Source organism: Drosophila erecta, unplaced genomic scaffold (assembly GCF_003286155.1).
Source record: "Drosophila erecta strain 14021-0224.00,06,07 unplaced genomic scaffold, DereRS2 tig00000055-arrow-pilon, whole genome shotgun sequence".
NCBI classification, from domain to species: domain Eukaryota; kingdom Metazoa; phylum Arthropoda; class Insecta; order Diptera; family Drosophilidae; genus Drosophila; species Drosophila erecta.
In genome coordinates, this window is record NW_020825200.1 from 11,871,029 (window position 1) to 11,886,371 (window position 15,343).

General features: G+C 41.9%; 2 protein-coding genes across 2 annotated transcripts in view; both read right to left on the reverse strand.

Moving 5' to 3' along the window:
* The window catches only part of LOC6540778 (centaurin-gamma-1A), a 53,611-nt gene that overhangs the window by 24,433 nt on the left and 13,835 nt on the right, over positions 1 to 15,343 (reverse strand). The window lies entirely within an intron of this gene.
* On the reverse strand, positions 14,280 to 15,303 carry LOC6540759. The gene is made up of 2 exons (XM_001969525.3): positions 15,086 to 15,303; positions 14,280 to 15,026 (listed from the first exon to the last, which is right to left on the reverse strand). Exons 1-2 carry the CDS (start codon positions 15,283 to 15,285, stop codon positions 14,474 to 14,476), a joined length of 753 nt encoding a protein of 250 aa, XP_001969561.1. The 5' UTR covers positions 15,286 to 15,303; the 3' UTR covers positions 14,280 to 14,473.

A 15,343-nucleotide genomic window follows, 5' to 3' on the forward strand; every position in this document is an offset into this window, starting at 1 on the left:
ATTTTCCCTTCTTTTTGCCTCGCGGCAATTTTTCCCAAGAGGAGACGAACAAGACTCACTGCCAATTGAAGCCGAAATATGAAAAGATATACTTATAAATTGCAAGTGAGTGTATGCCTTTTTGCGTTTCTTGAAACAATTAAATTATATTCGCTTTCATATGCAAAGCCCAATTATTTACACACGTAAATTCGGCAAGAGCACAACTGACGCAAGTTTCCAGCAACTGAACTCAACTGAACTGAAACATATATGTATAGGATTTAGTGGAGGTGCGCGGAGGGAGTAAAATGTATAAATTGTTTTTATTCAGGGTCAGTGGGTGGGGGAAGAGCTGTTTTGGCCCTTTTGTTTGTTTTGTATTGCTACTTATTTTTGCTCTGTGCCTTATTTCTGTAAACAACGCATCACAATTCTTACAGACCACGAAACATCTCTCTAAAACTGTTTGTTGAGGGATTTAGTGGGCTAAATATTAAAGTATATTGTGCAAGACGCGATATGTGATACATCATACTCGCATTCGAAAGAGGCTTCTAAAATTAGATGCGAGCATGATAATTGAATATGGCCAATGGTAATTGAGTGTAACGAATCGGGTGAAATCATGAATATGCATGCGGAATACAACAGGGGGCAAGGAATTTTAATTCGCCTAATTCTAACAGCTATAATAATAATTCGTTTAAAATACTTATTATTATATTCTCAGATATTTAATTCTGTATTCGTAAGTCATGTTCCAGGAAAAGGTCTATATACTATACTTTCAACTATTAAATAAGCTATCCTATCGAACAGAATAACCCATTCCATTTCTCCTTGCATCGAATCAATTTCTCCCTGTTCAGATGTCGATAGCAAGGAAACTAATTAAAATTTCACATGTACAGTTTTTTAGGGTGATCTTGGTGGGCTTAACCAAAATCAGGGCACGCTCGAGTGATTTTTCTTTTCCAGGACACGGTCAAAGTTCAAATGCGCAAAACGAACTAAGTAGGGGTAAGAATTTCCCAAGAAAGAAGATCAAATAAAAATGTTTCCAATATTTTTGGACATAAATTCAATTTCGTTCCTCTTTTATTATTTTTTGGCCCAACAATTTTGAGGGGTGTAACTGCAAATTTTTTTGGCAGATCTCTCAAGGTTTGCAATCTTGGGGATGCAATTTTTAAATGGCGTGCAAAATTTAATATTGAAAAAATGATTCTGACATTCTGACGCGAATTCTCATTCTTTCTTTCGAATTTTTTATGTGGTGTTGTGAGATCAGATGACGGTTTTATGATCGCATTACGAAGACAGAAAAGTATCCCAAGTTGTTCACCTTTTTTTTCTGTCTTGCAGATACAGTTTTCAGAGGATTTGTCGCGGCTGTCTTAGGAGTATAATTTTTACGCAGAATTTATGTAAGTACACAATACTTTATGCGATGTATAATTCGCTGCAGATAATTAGTGATCTCATACAATAAATACAACCTTTGAGTCAGTTCATCCAATGATATCAGAGTTTTAGCAAATCAGTTGCAAATTTCTAAACGATGTGAGTCACGAGATGACTAAAAGTCTCTGAATAAGTAATTGATGCAATTGAGCTTACCTGAAAGAAGGAAAAAGAAAGAAATTAATTTAACTCGTGAGACGCTGCTCTTGATATATCTTTGAGCAGTAATAAATTGGATAAATTATTCAATTCCCCCCATTTAAGAAGAAATCCATTCTCGATTTACAATTTTCCCGTAGCCACCCCGCAGTAACCTAAATCAACAATGAAAATTGCGAACAAATTGCGAAAAAAAAAAGAAATTTCAATTTCAGCTAAAGGGAAACCCATTTTTCATGCGAAAACCCCAGCCAGAATGCGAAATTTTCTGTGCCAAAATGCTGGAAATTTGTTTGCCAAATCAATCAAATAGCTGAGCGAAATGAGGCCTGCGATCGGGGGATCGTTTCTGCGTCGAATTTTTCACTGTCAAGATCTTGCGGAACATCAGAGGAACATTATGCAACCCCCTTACACGAACGCATTCATCTTGCGGCTTTTCAGTTGACTTCTTGGACATGCGATAAGGCTTTGAGATACAGAGATCCGGAAACTAAAAAAAGGACATGCAATTGATACTTTTACCCCTAAAAAAAAGGAGGAAAAACTGCCACAAGAAAGGTTTTCCCGACCACGGTCCGCAGGACACATGACGCGTGTCCCATTTTTGGCCAGTCACTCTAATGTATAATTGTGGGTTCCACTGACAAATCGCTGGAAATTAGTTAATTATATCCACGAAACGAACAAATTCCCTCGCGGCGTAATTAAAATAATTGAAATTGAAAGTGGCATCGCCAGGGGAGGAAAAACCCACAAAAAAGGCAATTAAACAATAAAGTTTACACGGCATTAAAAATGCAGCAACACCAAACGAGGAAAACATCATTTAAAGCTGTCCGTTTCAAAAGTTAGGGCAAGCATCCGAAAACGGGACAAAGGACAACTGGATGAGCGGGTTGAGTTCCGGTTTGGGATTCGGATTTCGCGACCCATAATGGTTGCTAACCCAGCAACCCCCGCTCGAACGTTTTGTGTGATTTAACTTGATGGACATGCGTCGCTTTTGTCGCCGAAGGACAATGCAAGTCCTGCAAACGGATACCACTACCAGTACCAATACGCTCCCGCTCTTCATTAGCGGACTGGGCAAACAATGCAGCCGTGACTCGTTCAAGTGTGCTCATTAGCAGGGGAAGGGTTGGAACCCCTGACAACTCAGCTTATCCTTATCAAATGCAGTGCACGTTTTTGCCTTGGAATTATTTATTTTTTGCTCTATATACTTTTTTTTTTTACTTATCAAAGAGACACGTTCCATCGCCGTGCTCATCCCCCTGGGGCGATCTGAGATAATTCAAAGCTCATATCTTGATGTTATGAAATTTCATGTCCACCGCAGCAGTTATGGAAAATCATCATCGTCGAGCGAGCCCAACTGCCCAGCATCCGTCCAACCCGATTGCATCATCCGCTTTCCCTTTAATGTTTGCCCAAACGTCACCTACTTCAAAGTGCCTGGTCCTGGGTGGTTGGGTTGGATTTGGATTTGGATTTCTGTTGTACGGCAGCTGTTGGGCAGCGGGATTGAAGGCAACTCATCTCTGGTCTGCTGGTGTGGAAAGCGTCGGTGAAAGTGATGAATAAAAACGTATGCAGATGAGTCTGTTTCGGGTTTGTTATGATTATTACAGCTGCCGTTTGACCAGCGCAAGAGGTCCTTTGTCCCACTCAATTCGAAAGTAAAACACGCATTATGCAAACTAATTGTTTATGCCCCGAAAGTGTGCCGTAGAAATCGTTATCTCTAACCAGAGATGTTTCGAGCATGCTTTAATGTGATAGCCACACTTGGTGTTTGAGGTTCGTTTCCGTACAGTCCGGATAAAAGAGGATGTCATAACTTGTTGGCAGGATAATTGAATCGCTTGTTTAATCGCTTGCGCAAAGAAATTCCATATTTTCAAGAACTTGGCATTTTCCAAAGTGAAGTAAATGACGCCTAAGGAGATGAATATACTTTTTATAAATATTTATTCGTGTATTCTGCAGTCATTTTACGAACCAACCTCATTTGCAAGTCCAATTATGACCTTTCCTACTTCCTTTGGCCTGTCGAATCGGGCGACATCTGAATTACCACAATCAACTTTGTCCTTTGCCGCATATATTATTGCCATGACATTCCTTGCCTTCACGTACAAATGGCAACCATTTCCTTAGACCCATTTCTAGACTATAATTTTGGATTTGAGGCAATTTCCGTTTACAATCTGTATAATTGGCGCATGCTATAAGCGATTTGCTGCAGTTGTCCCAGTCGCAGGACAATGACCGAAGGTCCGAGAACAGTACTAGTACTAGTCTGGCTGGCTATGGCCATATTCATATTTCAACCATTTCAACCATTGACCAGGTCGCTATGCGGCTTCTGTTGCTGCTGGCTTGCGTGTCGAATTGAGTGGCAACTGCCAGGATACACATACCACTACCCGCGGTGCAATTGTCCTGCGCACGAGACACGCGTCATATTTTAATTATGACAGCCGGCCAAAGGACTTCTGTCCGTCGTCCTGCCGGGGCGTATCGCCGTGTCCTGCCGTCCTGCCGTCCGCCAGTTCATCCGCCGGTCAGTAAGTCAGTCAGTTGGTCGGTTGGTACGTGGGTATGTAAGTCCGGAACAAGGACACGCAACAGCCATGCAACAGAAAGGGGTTGATCTGTTGGCTTCGCTGCGGAAACCGGAAATACCTCGATTCACCTTTGTTGACAGATTAGTGGCGATCGCCGCGCGGTCCATAAACTTGACATTTTTATTTGACACCTTGATTGTCTAAGCTGGCCACCACTTTTTGTGGGGCCTATGTGTGGGCTTATTGTATGAGGGATTTTTCGGTGTTTGGTTTTCATTGCAGGCAAATGCAAAGCCCACATTTTCATAGAGCCGGCACTTTCCATAGGCCATAAAATGTACTCAATGCTCCCGTTTATATATATAATTTTTTTTTTTGCATACATACATGCCGGAAGCATTGTCCTGGCTAAACAAACTAGAACTAATGAGTGCACTTTCTGCACGCTGAGTGGTAACATTTTTAGCAAAAATGTTCCAATTATGCGGGCCGTGCAAGTCAAGGTGCAAAAAATAGCGCGGCACTTGACAAATGCCCAGTGGTTCAGTGGTTCAATGGTTTAGTGGAGGGATGACCATCCTGGTCGGCGGGACTGCACATGCCCGAGCAGCGGGCAGTCCAGGATCTCCCCTATCAATGCACCGTAGTCATATAGTCATATAGCAATGCATAACCCCCGCCATAACTCTCTCGCGTGCTCGCATTAATTTCATTACGCTGCATTTTCCTCATTACCCGACTTGCATTTTATTTTAATGAACTGCGCAAGTCGCGTGTCCTGCGCCGCGTATCCTGCGCCGCGTATCCTGAGCGGGATTTTAGACGAAGCGCAAGCGCAGACAGTTTAAGTGCAGCACGCTTTTCAGGGGTGGACAGTTGGACGGTGAGTCAGTTGACCAGCGGTCCTCTGGCGTCCCAATTCGCAGTTCCAAAGGGGTTGGCGAGTTGCAGAGCGTTTGATTGATTACTCAACTGACCGTTGAGTGGACTTAATGGCCATCAAAGCCTAATTCCATTTGTCAATTGTACTTCGGCCTCATTTGCATGCCTTTCGGATTAGTTTGACAGGGGAATCGAAATAAGTACACTACATACGAGAGGGATCGAGTGCTAAGTACATATGTAGATCGATTGATGTTCTTTTCACAGTTTTAAAAGTATATAAAGTACGTTTTATGACATAATTAAAAATAATGCATAATTGGATAAAGTTACAAAATCTTTTTTAAAGTTATTATTATTTGCCATTTCTTAAATTTCTAAGCCAGTTTCCTTTTGAGGTATTTAATCTCTTTAATCTGCCTCTAAAACCAATCGATTCAATGTTTTCGCTTTGCTATTTTTCCACAACTGGGCGTGCTCTATTTTGGCTTACAGTTGCATGCCAGAAGATTTTTCCGCATTGACGTTGACAGAATGTCAGGCCAGGATTTATGTCCCGGCAGGTAGGCTGCGTTGCAAACAGTAAACCAAAAAAAAAAAAAAAATTAAGGTAAAACAGCGGCTGTCATTCATGGACTTGTCCAAATGCGGGGAATTCCGTTCCGTTCCGTATGCGAATGCTGGCCATTTTCGGATTTTGATCCTGTAAATGCTGAAATCCCTTTAGCTCTGCTCGGCCGAGTAATTAGTCGCCTGTCAGCGCTTGGTGTGTGCTGCGACTTATCCTATTCCATCCAGCTAGGATTTGCCACCTGCGCACACACAAGAGCTGCTCGAATGTCCTGCGGCAGGCGTAATCTATCAGCGGCAAAAGGCAACAATGTGCGACACATTCGCCTTCCAGGGACTGTCCTACATTTGATGAAATGTCTGTGTGCCAAATGAGAAATCGCCATGTGCTGCAGCTCCTCCATTATGTTCATGGGCCAGAAGTAGGCTCTGCCCCCGTTTACGGACTGCATAAAAAGGATAACATAGTAAACATCAGCGGCAGCTACTAAATGAGTTTTGCTCTACATTGAAGTCGATGCAGAGCTGCTCCTCTTTATCCTGCATCGCCTCTGTATCCTGATGGCATTGTATGCCAAAGTGGGTCGGCGGTTTGTTGTCGCAAAACTGTCGCTCCCTCAATGCGCAACTCACAATGCCCCGACAAACATACACCACTGCCTCGAAGGATGAAACTCTTCCATCTCAGGAATACGAAATCACGAGTCCCGTCACGTCGCAGGCGACGTCAGAACAAATTAGCTTAAATGTGTCTGGACTTTTGTCCCTGATCTCGCACCTCCTCTTCTGATTTACGAGACAGTCACAATCGCTCAGACTCAATCAGCTGCCTGTGTAATTGGCTTAGATCGATTTGATGATCTGTGACGATCGATCTGATGTAAGTGGGCAAAGGGATGCGCACATTTTCAAAGGAAAAGGTTCGGCGGCAATAAAGTATGGTAAAATCTTAGTTTTCAGTTGCATTTTTGGTGCTGTGGGCCTCTTTGGTTTTGGGACTACATTTTTATGGTAAATTAAAGCAATTAAGTTTACGGCTTCCTAAGTAGTTTTCAACAGAAGTAAAATATTTCTTAACTCACAACAATAGTAGAAAACTACTGTTTCTTATCCCTCAGATAAAACTGAAGGCATCTGAAAACTTAAGGATTATTGTGGCCTGCGAAACCCACAAAATCCAACTAAACGCTTTTTGTAAAACCCCCAACATAGACTCTTAGCTGAAAATTCTCGAGAAAGCCATTGTGAGCTGTCTGTCACACAGCACAACAGTAGTTTTTTAAACTCCAAAATAAAACGAGAGCAGGAGAATTGTAAATGAAATGAGCTCGTTGCGAAACGGCAAAACATTTTCAGCCTCAATTGCAGTCGTCGTCCGGAGGATGGAACAACAGGCGCGGGAACAGGAACCACTGCCAGGAGGGAAGCCAGAGGCAGACATTCAGTCGGCTACTTCCTTGACACGGACATAAAAACCTAAATAGTTAATCCTTTTCCTTTTTTTGTGCCCGCCAGAAGATTGCGAAAAACGCCCGAAGGCGCAGGCCAAGGATGCTGGGATGCTGGGATGCTGGTGGAAGGGGATCCTGCGATGGTGAGCCTGTGAATTTGTCAAAGAGTTGTGCAAACATTCGGGGGAACGGGTAGCCGAAAACAAGAGCAACAACAAATCGAATGCAATCAAAATTAAAGCGCTTAGAGCTGTGACAACAGCGGGGCAAACAATCGCCGAGCCGTAGTAAGGAGCGCAATCCTTTCGGGGATTTCGCACAAAGCATCCCTGGCATGTCCTGCCGGCAATTTAAGCGAATTAAAACGGAGTTCGTATTGATTTAGGTTTTTGGCTCAGCTCCGAATAAAAACGAAATACCCGACGAAGGACGAAGAAATCTCCTGCTGTGGCTTAAGACGGAGAAAAAAAACAGAGTACACAGTATATTGAAGAAAACAGAGCAAGCTAAGGGGGGAAACATGCAAACAAAAACAAAAATACGGCACTCGAAGCGTTTAACTTTGCCTTAAGTGTTTGCCAGGACGTGCCAGGACGAAACCCCTTTACTTCGTACCTGACACGGCCCAAAACGTGCAACGTTGCAATGGCTGCGGTGAGCAGCAACCCAAAAAATCCCTCCAAGTGTCATCGACACTTGTGCGGCTGCCTTAAGGGTTGTGCCCCCTCGCGGGCAGAGGAACTGGATCGGCATTGGCACCGGGATCGGGGTCGGGATCGGGAACCGGAACAGGATCGGTGGAGGGAGCAACCAGGGCAACAGTGCCACAGGACGAAGAGTAGGCCTGAATGTGTCGCCTAAGTGCTAATAATTGTGCCCTCGCACAGTTGGCGGTCGTCTTCGGTTGGGAAAGGGATAAAACGAAAAACTTGAACCCAAAACCGTTCAAGACTTCCTACAGCTAAATGCTTTAAGGATTTGCACATTAATAGGAAAAGGACGAGAACTCCACCCAGTTAATTTGGGCAAACTTTGTCGTTCCCGAAATGTATAATAACTGAGATCTGATCTAGAGGCGGAATATTTATATTGCGATGCTTACGATAAGTACAAATTATCATAATTTGTGGTAATGCGAAACTGGGAAATGGTTGATTTGAAGAGCACATAAAATATTTAAAAGAAAATAATAGCATTACATTTACATAGTTTATCCTAATCTATCCTAATCTGGCTTAAATTTATTTTTCCTACACCAAGAATTCATAAATATTAATATTCGTTCACATTTTCATCTTCCACTGTGCATACTGTAACAATAAAAATCCATTTGTGCAAAAACCCAATGCTTAAACTCTCATTGAGTGATTAATGATGATCAAAATCCGCACTAAACTCTAAACCGTATGAATGTAAGTTCAATTCATTGACCAGAATTTGCTCATTAATGGTCTGGGCCATTGGCACATCCTGATCCGTGTTGAACATCAAAGAAGTCGAGCAGTAAAACATTTTTTGCCTGCCTGTCCACTCCATTAGTGGCGAAAAAAGATCCCCATCATTAGCCAAAAACTCGACACATGATGGATGATTAATGATCATTGCTCCTTTGGGTCAGGACATGCGCCCGAGTGCAGCACTCAAGTGCAAACCACTGAATCGTAACGAATAAATCATATCGGAAACCGCAAATTGATCGAAGTTTGATGACATTCGGGAAGAGTTTCAATATTTTTTGAGCTATCTTTCGTTTTCCGAACTTTTTTGTTTCTTAGCCTTGCTTCTTTGTGTTTTTTATCAATGTGCTCTCATCTAAGAAATTACTTTCACATAATTTGTGTTGTCATTACGGCGATCGATTTTGTTAAGATTTCTATGCCTTATTTTCATTCTTTTGAATCGTGCTCATCCCCTTGGGTAGATAAAACAGATCGATTACAGTTTTCTTGAGTGGACCGTGATCGAATCAGATATAACCGCAAAGAATACAAAAACCTTTAAGGACTATCCGATCGAAATGGAAACTTCAGTGACACAATGCAAAGTTAAACTGCTGAAATGCGATTACCCAATGGGTAATCAACCACAAATGCAAAAGGAACGTTATCACTGATCAAATAATTTAAGGGCCATTAGGGAAATTACAAATTTGATTTACCAAAACGAGAAATAAACAAGATAAAATAAAATAAAAATGCACTTCTAAATTTGAATGCTAGTTTTTAGTGAATTGCGATAGAAACATTTAGAGGTATGCCACTTCAAAATCCGATTAAGATAAGTTGAGTTATGGAGTCGGAAACGTTTCCTTCTGCCTGTTACCCTACGAGTAACGGGTATGAATATAGACCTACAAACTTAAATAAAAGAAAAGCTTTACATTAGTGTAAGACTTCAAGAAAAATACAAGATATTTTTAGCTGTTGATACATCCAAATTCATACATTCCTAAATCATTTAATGGGAAATCCTATAAATCGTAAAAAATAAAAGTAAAAAGAAAAGTGTATAGTAATAATAAAAATAAATTTGATGCTCAAACTTCCTTCCTTTCGCACTCAGATGAGATTCCGCGGACGTTTCTGATCATCCGCAGGATCTTTCGGCAACCATTAGATGTGAGCCAGGAATCGGCTTGACTCCTAATCCCGACAACACGAAAGCTAAACTGGGAATCGTGTAGTGAAAGGAACTTTAATTACGTATAATTATTCAAGCGTGTAGTGACGGGATGAGGCGTCCCAGGACAGCCAGGATTATAGACACTCTCACACGATTCGGGCAGGACAGACAGCTATTCGTCGTCTGTCGTGTCAGAAATCCGGGATTAAACATATGTAGATCAGAGAAGAAGACCCCTACCAGGGGGGCAGATTTTTTTTTCCTTTTCGTCTGACGGAGATTTTTTTCATCTTGGCTTGCAGCTTGAGTAACCGCACGGTGGAAAAAAAAATACATCAAAATTCGAAGGACAATGCCTGGCAGCACATCCTTATGAGATTAAAAATGCAAATCAGCTGAAGGCAGCCGCAAGGAAAATATGAAGAGTCCTAAAGGACAAGGAATGACGTTGCACTTGGGCGGAGGGAAATTGTAATTGTTGTCTGTAGGATGAGCAGGATCAGGCCGAGGATGACTGCGTTGTGGCCTGCCCAGAAACATGACAGCTTCATGTGTGTGTGGTGTGCCTCGTAGTCCTGAGGCAGCTGCGCATGCACCGTGGATGATGGGACTGATGTCTTGGCGGTTGCACGAGAATTTGTGCAGTTTTGCATTGATTTTCATTAGCATTTGCCGCTTTCCCATTTTTTTTTTTACTTTTTTTTTTGTTTATCCACATGGAGGATTTTCGGTAATTTTTTATGCAGCCGCTAGAATGATTTGACATAATTTTGATGAATGACTTGTACTGGGTTTGAGATTGTTGCCATAGCTGCTGACATGCGAGGATAACTTTATTACGACATGGTGGTGTGGTATTGCAAATGAGTTCAGAGAAGTTTTGGCAAAATGTCACATAAAACTGGCTTGGGAACCATGAGTTTGTAGTATTAAATACCCAAAACATTGGATTTCAAATGATTTATTGCGTGTTTAAAAAGTTTGCCAAATTGTAAAGATCATTCAAAGGATCTCTAATTTTTAAGATTTTATAGAAGATTTTAGCAAGCAAAGATTCCACATGTTCATTTATACATTCACAAGTTACTTTTTTTCTTATGTCGATCTACACAAATGTTGCTTTTCGGTGCCCATAAAATCGAAACAAATGTCCTTAATGAAACATTAAATTAACAAAGCATTGCAAACAATTCGAGCACAGATTGTATTTTGTAGCATTTTCGAATTCGAGGGTCTTAACCCTACGACCCAAAGACAATGGCGCCAAAGGGTTAAAGGTGTAAACATTTGACAAAAATGTCACATCAAAGATACGGATATGCCCTGCAACAGCTGTCCATTGCTTGGAAATTCAGATGGTGGAAGAACTGGAAAGGAAAACGGCAGGACACCTCCTTCTTTGTCATGTTAATGGAGCAGCTTGCCCCGAATCTGATTTGGACTTGGAGACGGTATTGAAAAAGGAAGCACAATCGCGACCAACTGCAAAGTGTCTGCATTTCTTGGTTTGACAGCTGTCAAAATGCTAATAAGTCACATATAGTGTTTGCGAGTGCCTCCTTGTGCATGCCAGGCAAGGATTAAGGAATGTAATTGAATTCCCTGATTGATTGATTGATGGTTGGACAGTCGGAGCGCGAACGAGTAAAGCTAACGCACATGTGGGCTGGCTCATTAGCGGTACCCGCAGATTTGAAAGCGATAGGGTATATTGATTAGCAGTATTTATAAGGAAATAGTGTGTGATAACGAGAATGGATAAGTAAATTTGACATTGACACATAGCATAGTACATAGTATACTTAAGTTTGTAGCTATAGTATCCTTAATATGGTTAAAGAAATATTAAATTGTAATTCACCAGAGTTTCAGATAAATCAACTTTATTTATAGTTCGTCAAAACAAATACACCAACTGTCTGGACTCGGCAACTTCAACTCCTGGAGGAACATTAACTGATTAAGTCCCCTCCAATTCCACCTTCTGGGATTTTCTCAATTAAAGCGATCAACAGAGCGACAAATTGATTGATTTCTATCACTCGCAACGCAGGAGGACGAGTGAGGTGGGACTTAAATAAGGAGTTAAGCCCAAGTTGCAGACGAGGCAGCCGAGTTACCAAGGAACAGACTGCAAGTAAAGGATGTAATCCTGTTAGGCAAAACTTTGGACTGGCCTCGAGGACGAACTTCCATGGAAACCCATCTGCAGCTCGCTGAAAATGCGCAATTTTCAGCTTGACTTGGCCCATGAAACAAATTCGAGATGAGAACAGGGGCATGTCAACCTTAATTGAAAAAATCAAAGTAAAGCGTAACAAAACTGAGCCGCATCCTTGCAACCGTTTGCCGCATCCTTTCTTGCTCCTTCGCTATATATATTATTCTTTTTTATGGTGGCGGCTGTTCATTTACAGGACAGCGCACCTTTTCTTCGCGTGCGATTTTCAGGAAATTGCGCTGCTCAATTACAGCGAATCCTGGCGCTGGGTATTTTGAATTTTCTCATCTCGTTTTCACCGTTGACTTGGCCAGGACAATTGCCGCGAAAGGGGCACAGAACGCAGGAGTCGCGATCTTACTACGTTTCAAATTAAATCACATTTAATGCGCAACAAGAGGGAAAACAACGACGTCAGCTTCTTTAAGTAAACAAAAGGATATTCCATATACGGAGGCTCGACCTTTGTCGTAACCCATTTTGTATCTTATCTCGTTCTCTGGTTTGGCACCCTATGATTTATTTCCCCCCTATCTCTAATGAATCCTAATTCGAGTGTTCAACAATTCAGTGTATCATAAATTTTAAGTTAACCCCAATTTCTGGCAGTCAATCCTTCTTTGGCGCAAAAGGGTTGCTCCGAATGCAAATATTTACGTCTTTGCCAGTGTGGAAAATGAAAAGCAAAGCTTTGCACTCGCTCTTTCAATTATCCTTGTGGCAGGACTGGTGAAAGCAGGTGAGGCCTGAAAGCGTTCTGGGGGCAATTAAAGTTGGTCTAAGCTGAGCTCCAGGGATGTGGGCAACTTCAAAGAGGGGATTTTGCGAGTCAGTTAAGTGGTTAAAACTCGCTTCGGGGGCTGGTTAAAATGCCGAAATGAAACTATGGAAGGAATTCCAGCTAATTATCTGGCACACTTAAAGGCGGCCTACAAAATTAAATTAAAGAAGGACAAACTAATTAAAAAGTTTATCTGACAAGTGAGATATGTTGGTTTCCATGTCAGCAAGGACTTAAAATATATAGATTTAAAGAGGCTTTTATTTTAAAATATTTTATGTACTTTGAGCTCAGAAACTTTAAATCCTTGAGGGAAATACCCACGAGTTCTTTCCATTGTGAAGTTCTACTAAAACTAAAGGCCTTGAGATCCCTTGGAACATTTTCCTACCTCCAGCTGAGATCCTCATGTAGCCACCCAGGGTGCCTCTGGCATATGCAAAAACCAACACTTAAGGGTCTCATTGAAAATGAGATGAGTTGAGTAGATTTTTATGTGGTCATACACAAATCGAGGCTAATCAAACTAGGCCAAGCGATGCCCGGAGCACTGGTATATTCAGCTTAAGAATTTAATGGCTTTTGGAAAAGTGCCTCGTAAATGTCAACAAATGGATGGGGTTGGGTCGATTTCGCTAGTTTTTGGTTTCTACGACTGGCTGGGAATGCGGCCAAAAAGTCTGCCAGTCAGCAAGGACAATGCTCAATGCAACAGACTGTCTGGTAGGTCGTAAAACTTCCTTCCAGACAATGCCACAACCAGCAGGACATCCCACAGATGGGCACCGAGCACGTACTCATGACAAAACCCAAACGGCTTTTTGTTTATTTTTGCATTATGACAATCTCTTAAGGAGACGCAAGGTGTGTCCTGGAAACACACATAGAAAAGAGAAAGATGGCTCGTAAATTGCAAATGAAATGAGCCAAATCGAATTACATTGCGGTGAAAGAATGCCGAAGAGTTTGAGCATAGAGTTTTGAGTGCGACCAAAGATCAAGGAGATACTCTTCAGTACTCTGAACTAATTACCAACAAATGATGACATTAGACCGCAATCTAAAAAATAATCTCAACGAAATCAGAAAAAGTCCATAAAAAGAGACAATGACAAAATGACAAAAAAAAATCAAGCAGCTGCTAGCAACGCCACTCGCAAATCTGAGGCTAGAAAGTGTTAGACCGAAAATCAATGGACCACCCGTCGAAGTCCTGCTGCGACAGGACTCGTGCTTCGCTTTGGGCCCGGCGATTGAGATGTCCTGCTGGTGCTGCTCGGCAGCGGTTTCCTCATTTCCCAATCCGATTAGGGACTTTGCTTTCGATTGAGGGGATTCTCGGCGCACAAAGATCAACAATAATTTATGGTTGAGAGTGATTAGAACACTTAATGGAGGTCCCCAAAAATAGTAATGATGATGAAGGCCGGGAATATTTTATATACTCACAGCCAATCAACGGGAAATCTAATCGAGCTTACCTGTAAAGAGAATAAAGAAAAAAAATGATTTCTTAGTGCTGTAGTTATAATTAAAGAGTGCGTTTTTAAAATAGATATTTAGTCGTCTACACATGTTAGCAAGAATTTTAAAAATCTTTATTATACTGACTGTAAGTTCTTATAGCTATGAATGTGAAATGTTTCTAAGAACAATCAAACAACTGAAAAACACGTAGTTGCATTTAATTGGTTATCAAATGAACATTTAGCCAATTTATTCACACTTAAACACTTGGAACACCTGCCAATCGATTGTTGGCAGCACTTCAGCAAATTGGTTCCACCGGCAAAATGCCCTCGGCCAGGCCCAAAATGATAGCGGTAATCTCATACCAGGCCAGATTATCCAGCACCAAATTCAGAGGCGGCACAATGAGCTCCTCCATAAATTGGGAAACTTCCGTGGGGTTGTCATTGATCATGATATCGAGATACTCCCTGATCAGATCGTTGATGACCTTCGTATACAGACGACTGTTCATAAAGCCGGTGGTCTGGGACTTTGCCTCCTCCAATTCCCAGTTAACCTTCCAGCTCTTAGCGTACACTCCACTGGTGGCCGATTTTGGGCGAATGACGAAGCTGCCGTGGGCTCGGAAGTTGATCAACTCCAGACTAAGGGCACCGTCGCCCCACAACGAAAAATCGGCGCCAAACAGACGAGCCAGGATATTAAGTTTATAGTTTGTGCTCTTCAGCGAAATCTTGGGGAAATTCATGTCAAACTTAATGGTATGCAATATGTTGTTCCATTCCAGCTTGGAGAACTCGTAGCCATCCAATCCCTCGATAATCAGATCGGTAAAGTTTCCATTGCAGCTGCGGTTTAATTTGGTTTATATGAAGAATAGCTCCTAATGTGACCTTATTATAATCACCCAAAATTCTCAGTTCTGATGGCGATCTCCTTGTAGGCCACCTGAGCCGGGGCCAAAATGGGAACCCCTCTGGCAGGATAGCCACATCGCATCTGCAAACGCAGGAACTCCGTCAGTTCGCGCAGCTCATCATCGAAGAGCGTGGCGGAGCCCAGGGAGCAGCACAGAAGGGCCACAAAAATAACAAAAGAAGTTCTCATCACGAATGCCAAATAGGAACTGCCAGTGATTAAACAGTACAAGTCGTTTTTTCCCTTA

Coding starts and splice junctions, on each gene's coding strand:
- LOC6540759 (XM_001969525.3), bottom strand. CDS start 15,285: ATGAGAACTTCTTTTGTTATTTTTGTGGCCCTTCTGTGCTGCTCCCTG. Junction 15,027..15,085: donor ATCAGAACTGAGAATTTTGG/GTGATTATAATA, acceptor ATTAAACCGCAG/CTGCAATGGAAACTTTACCG.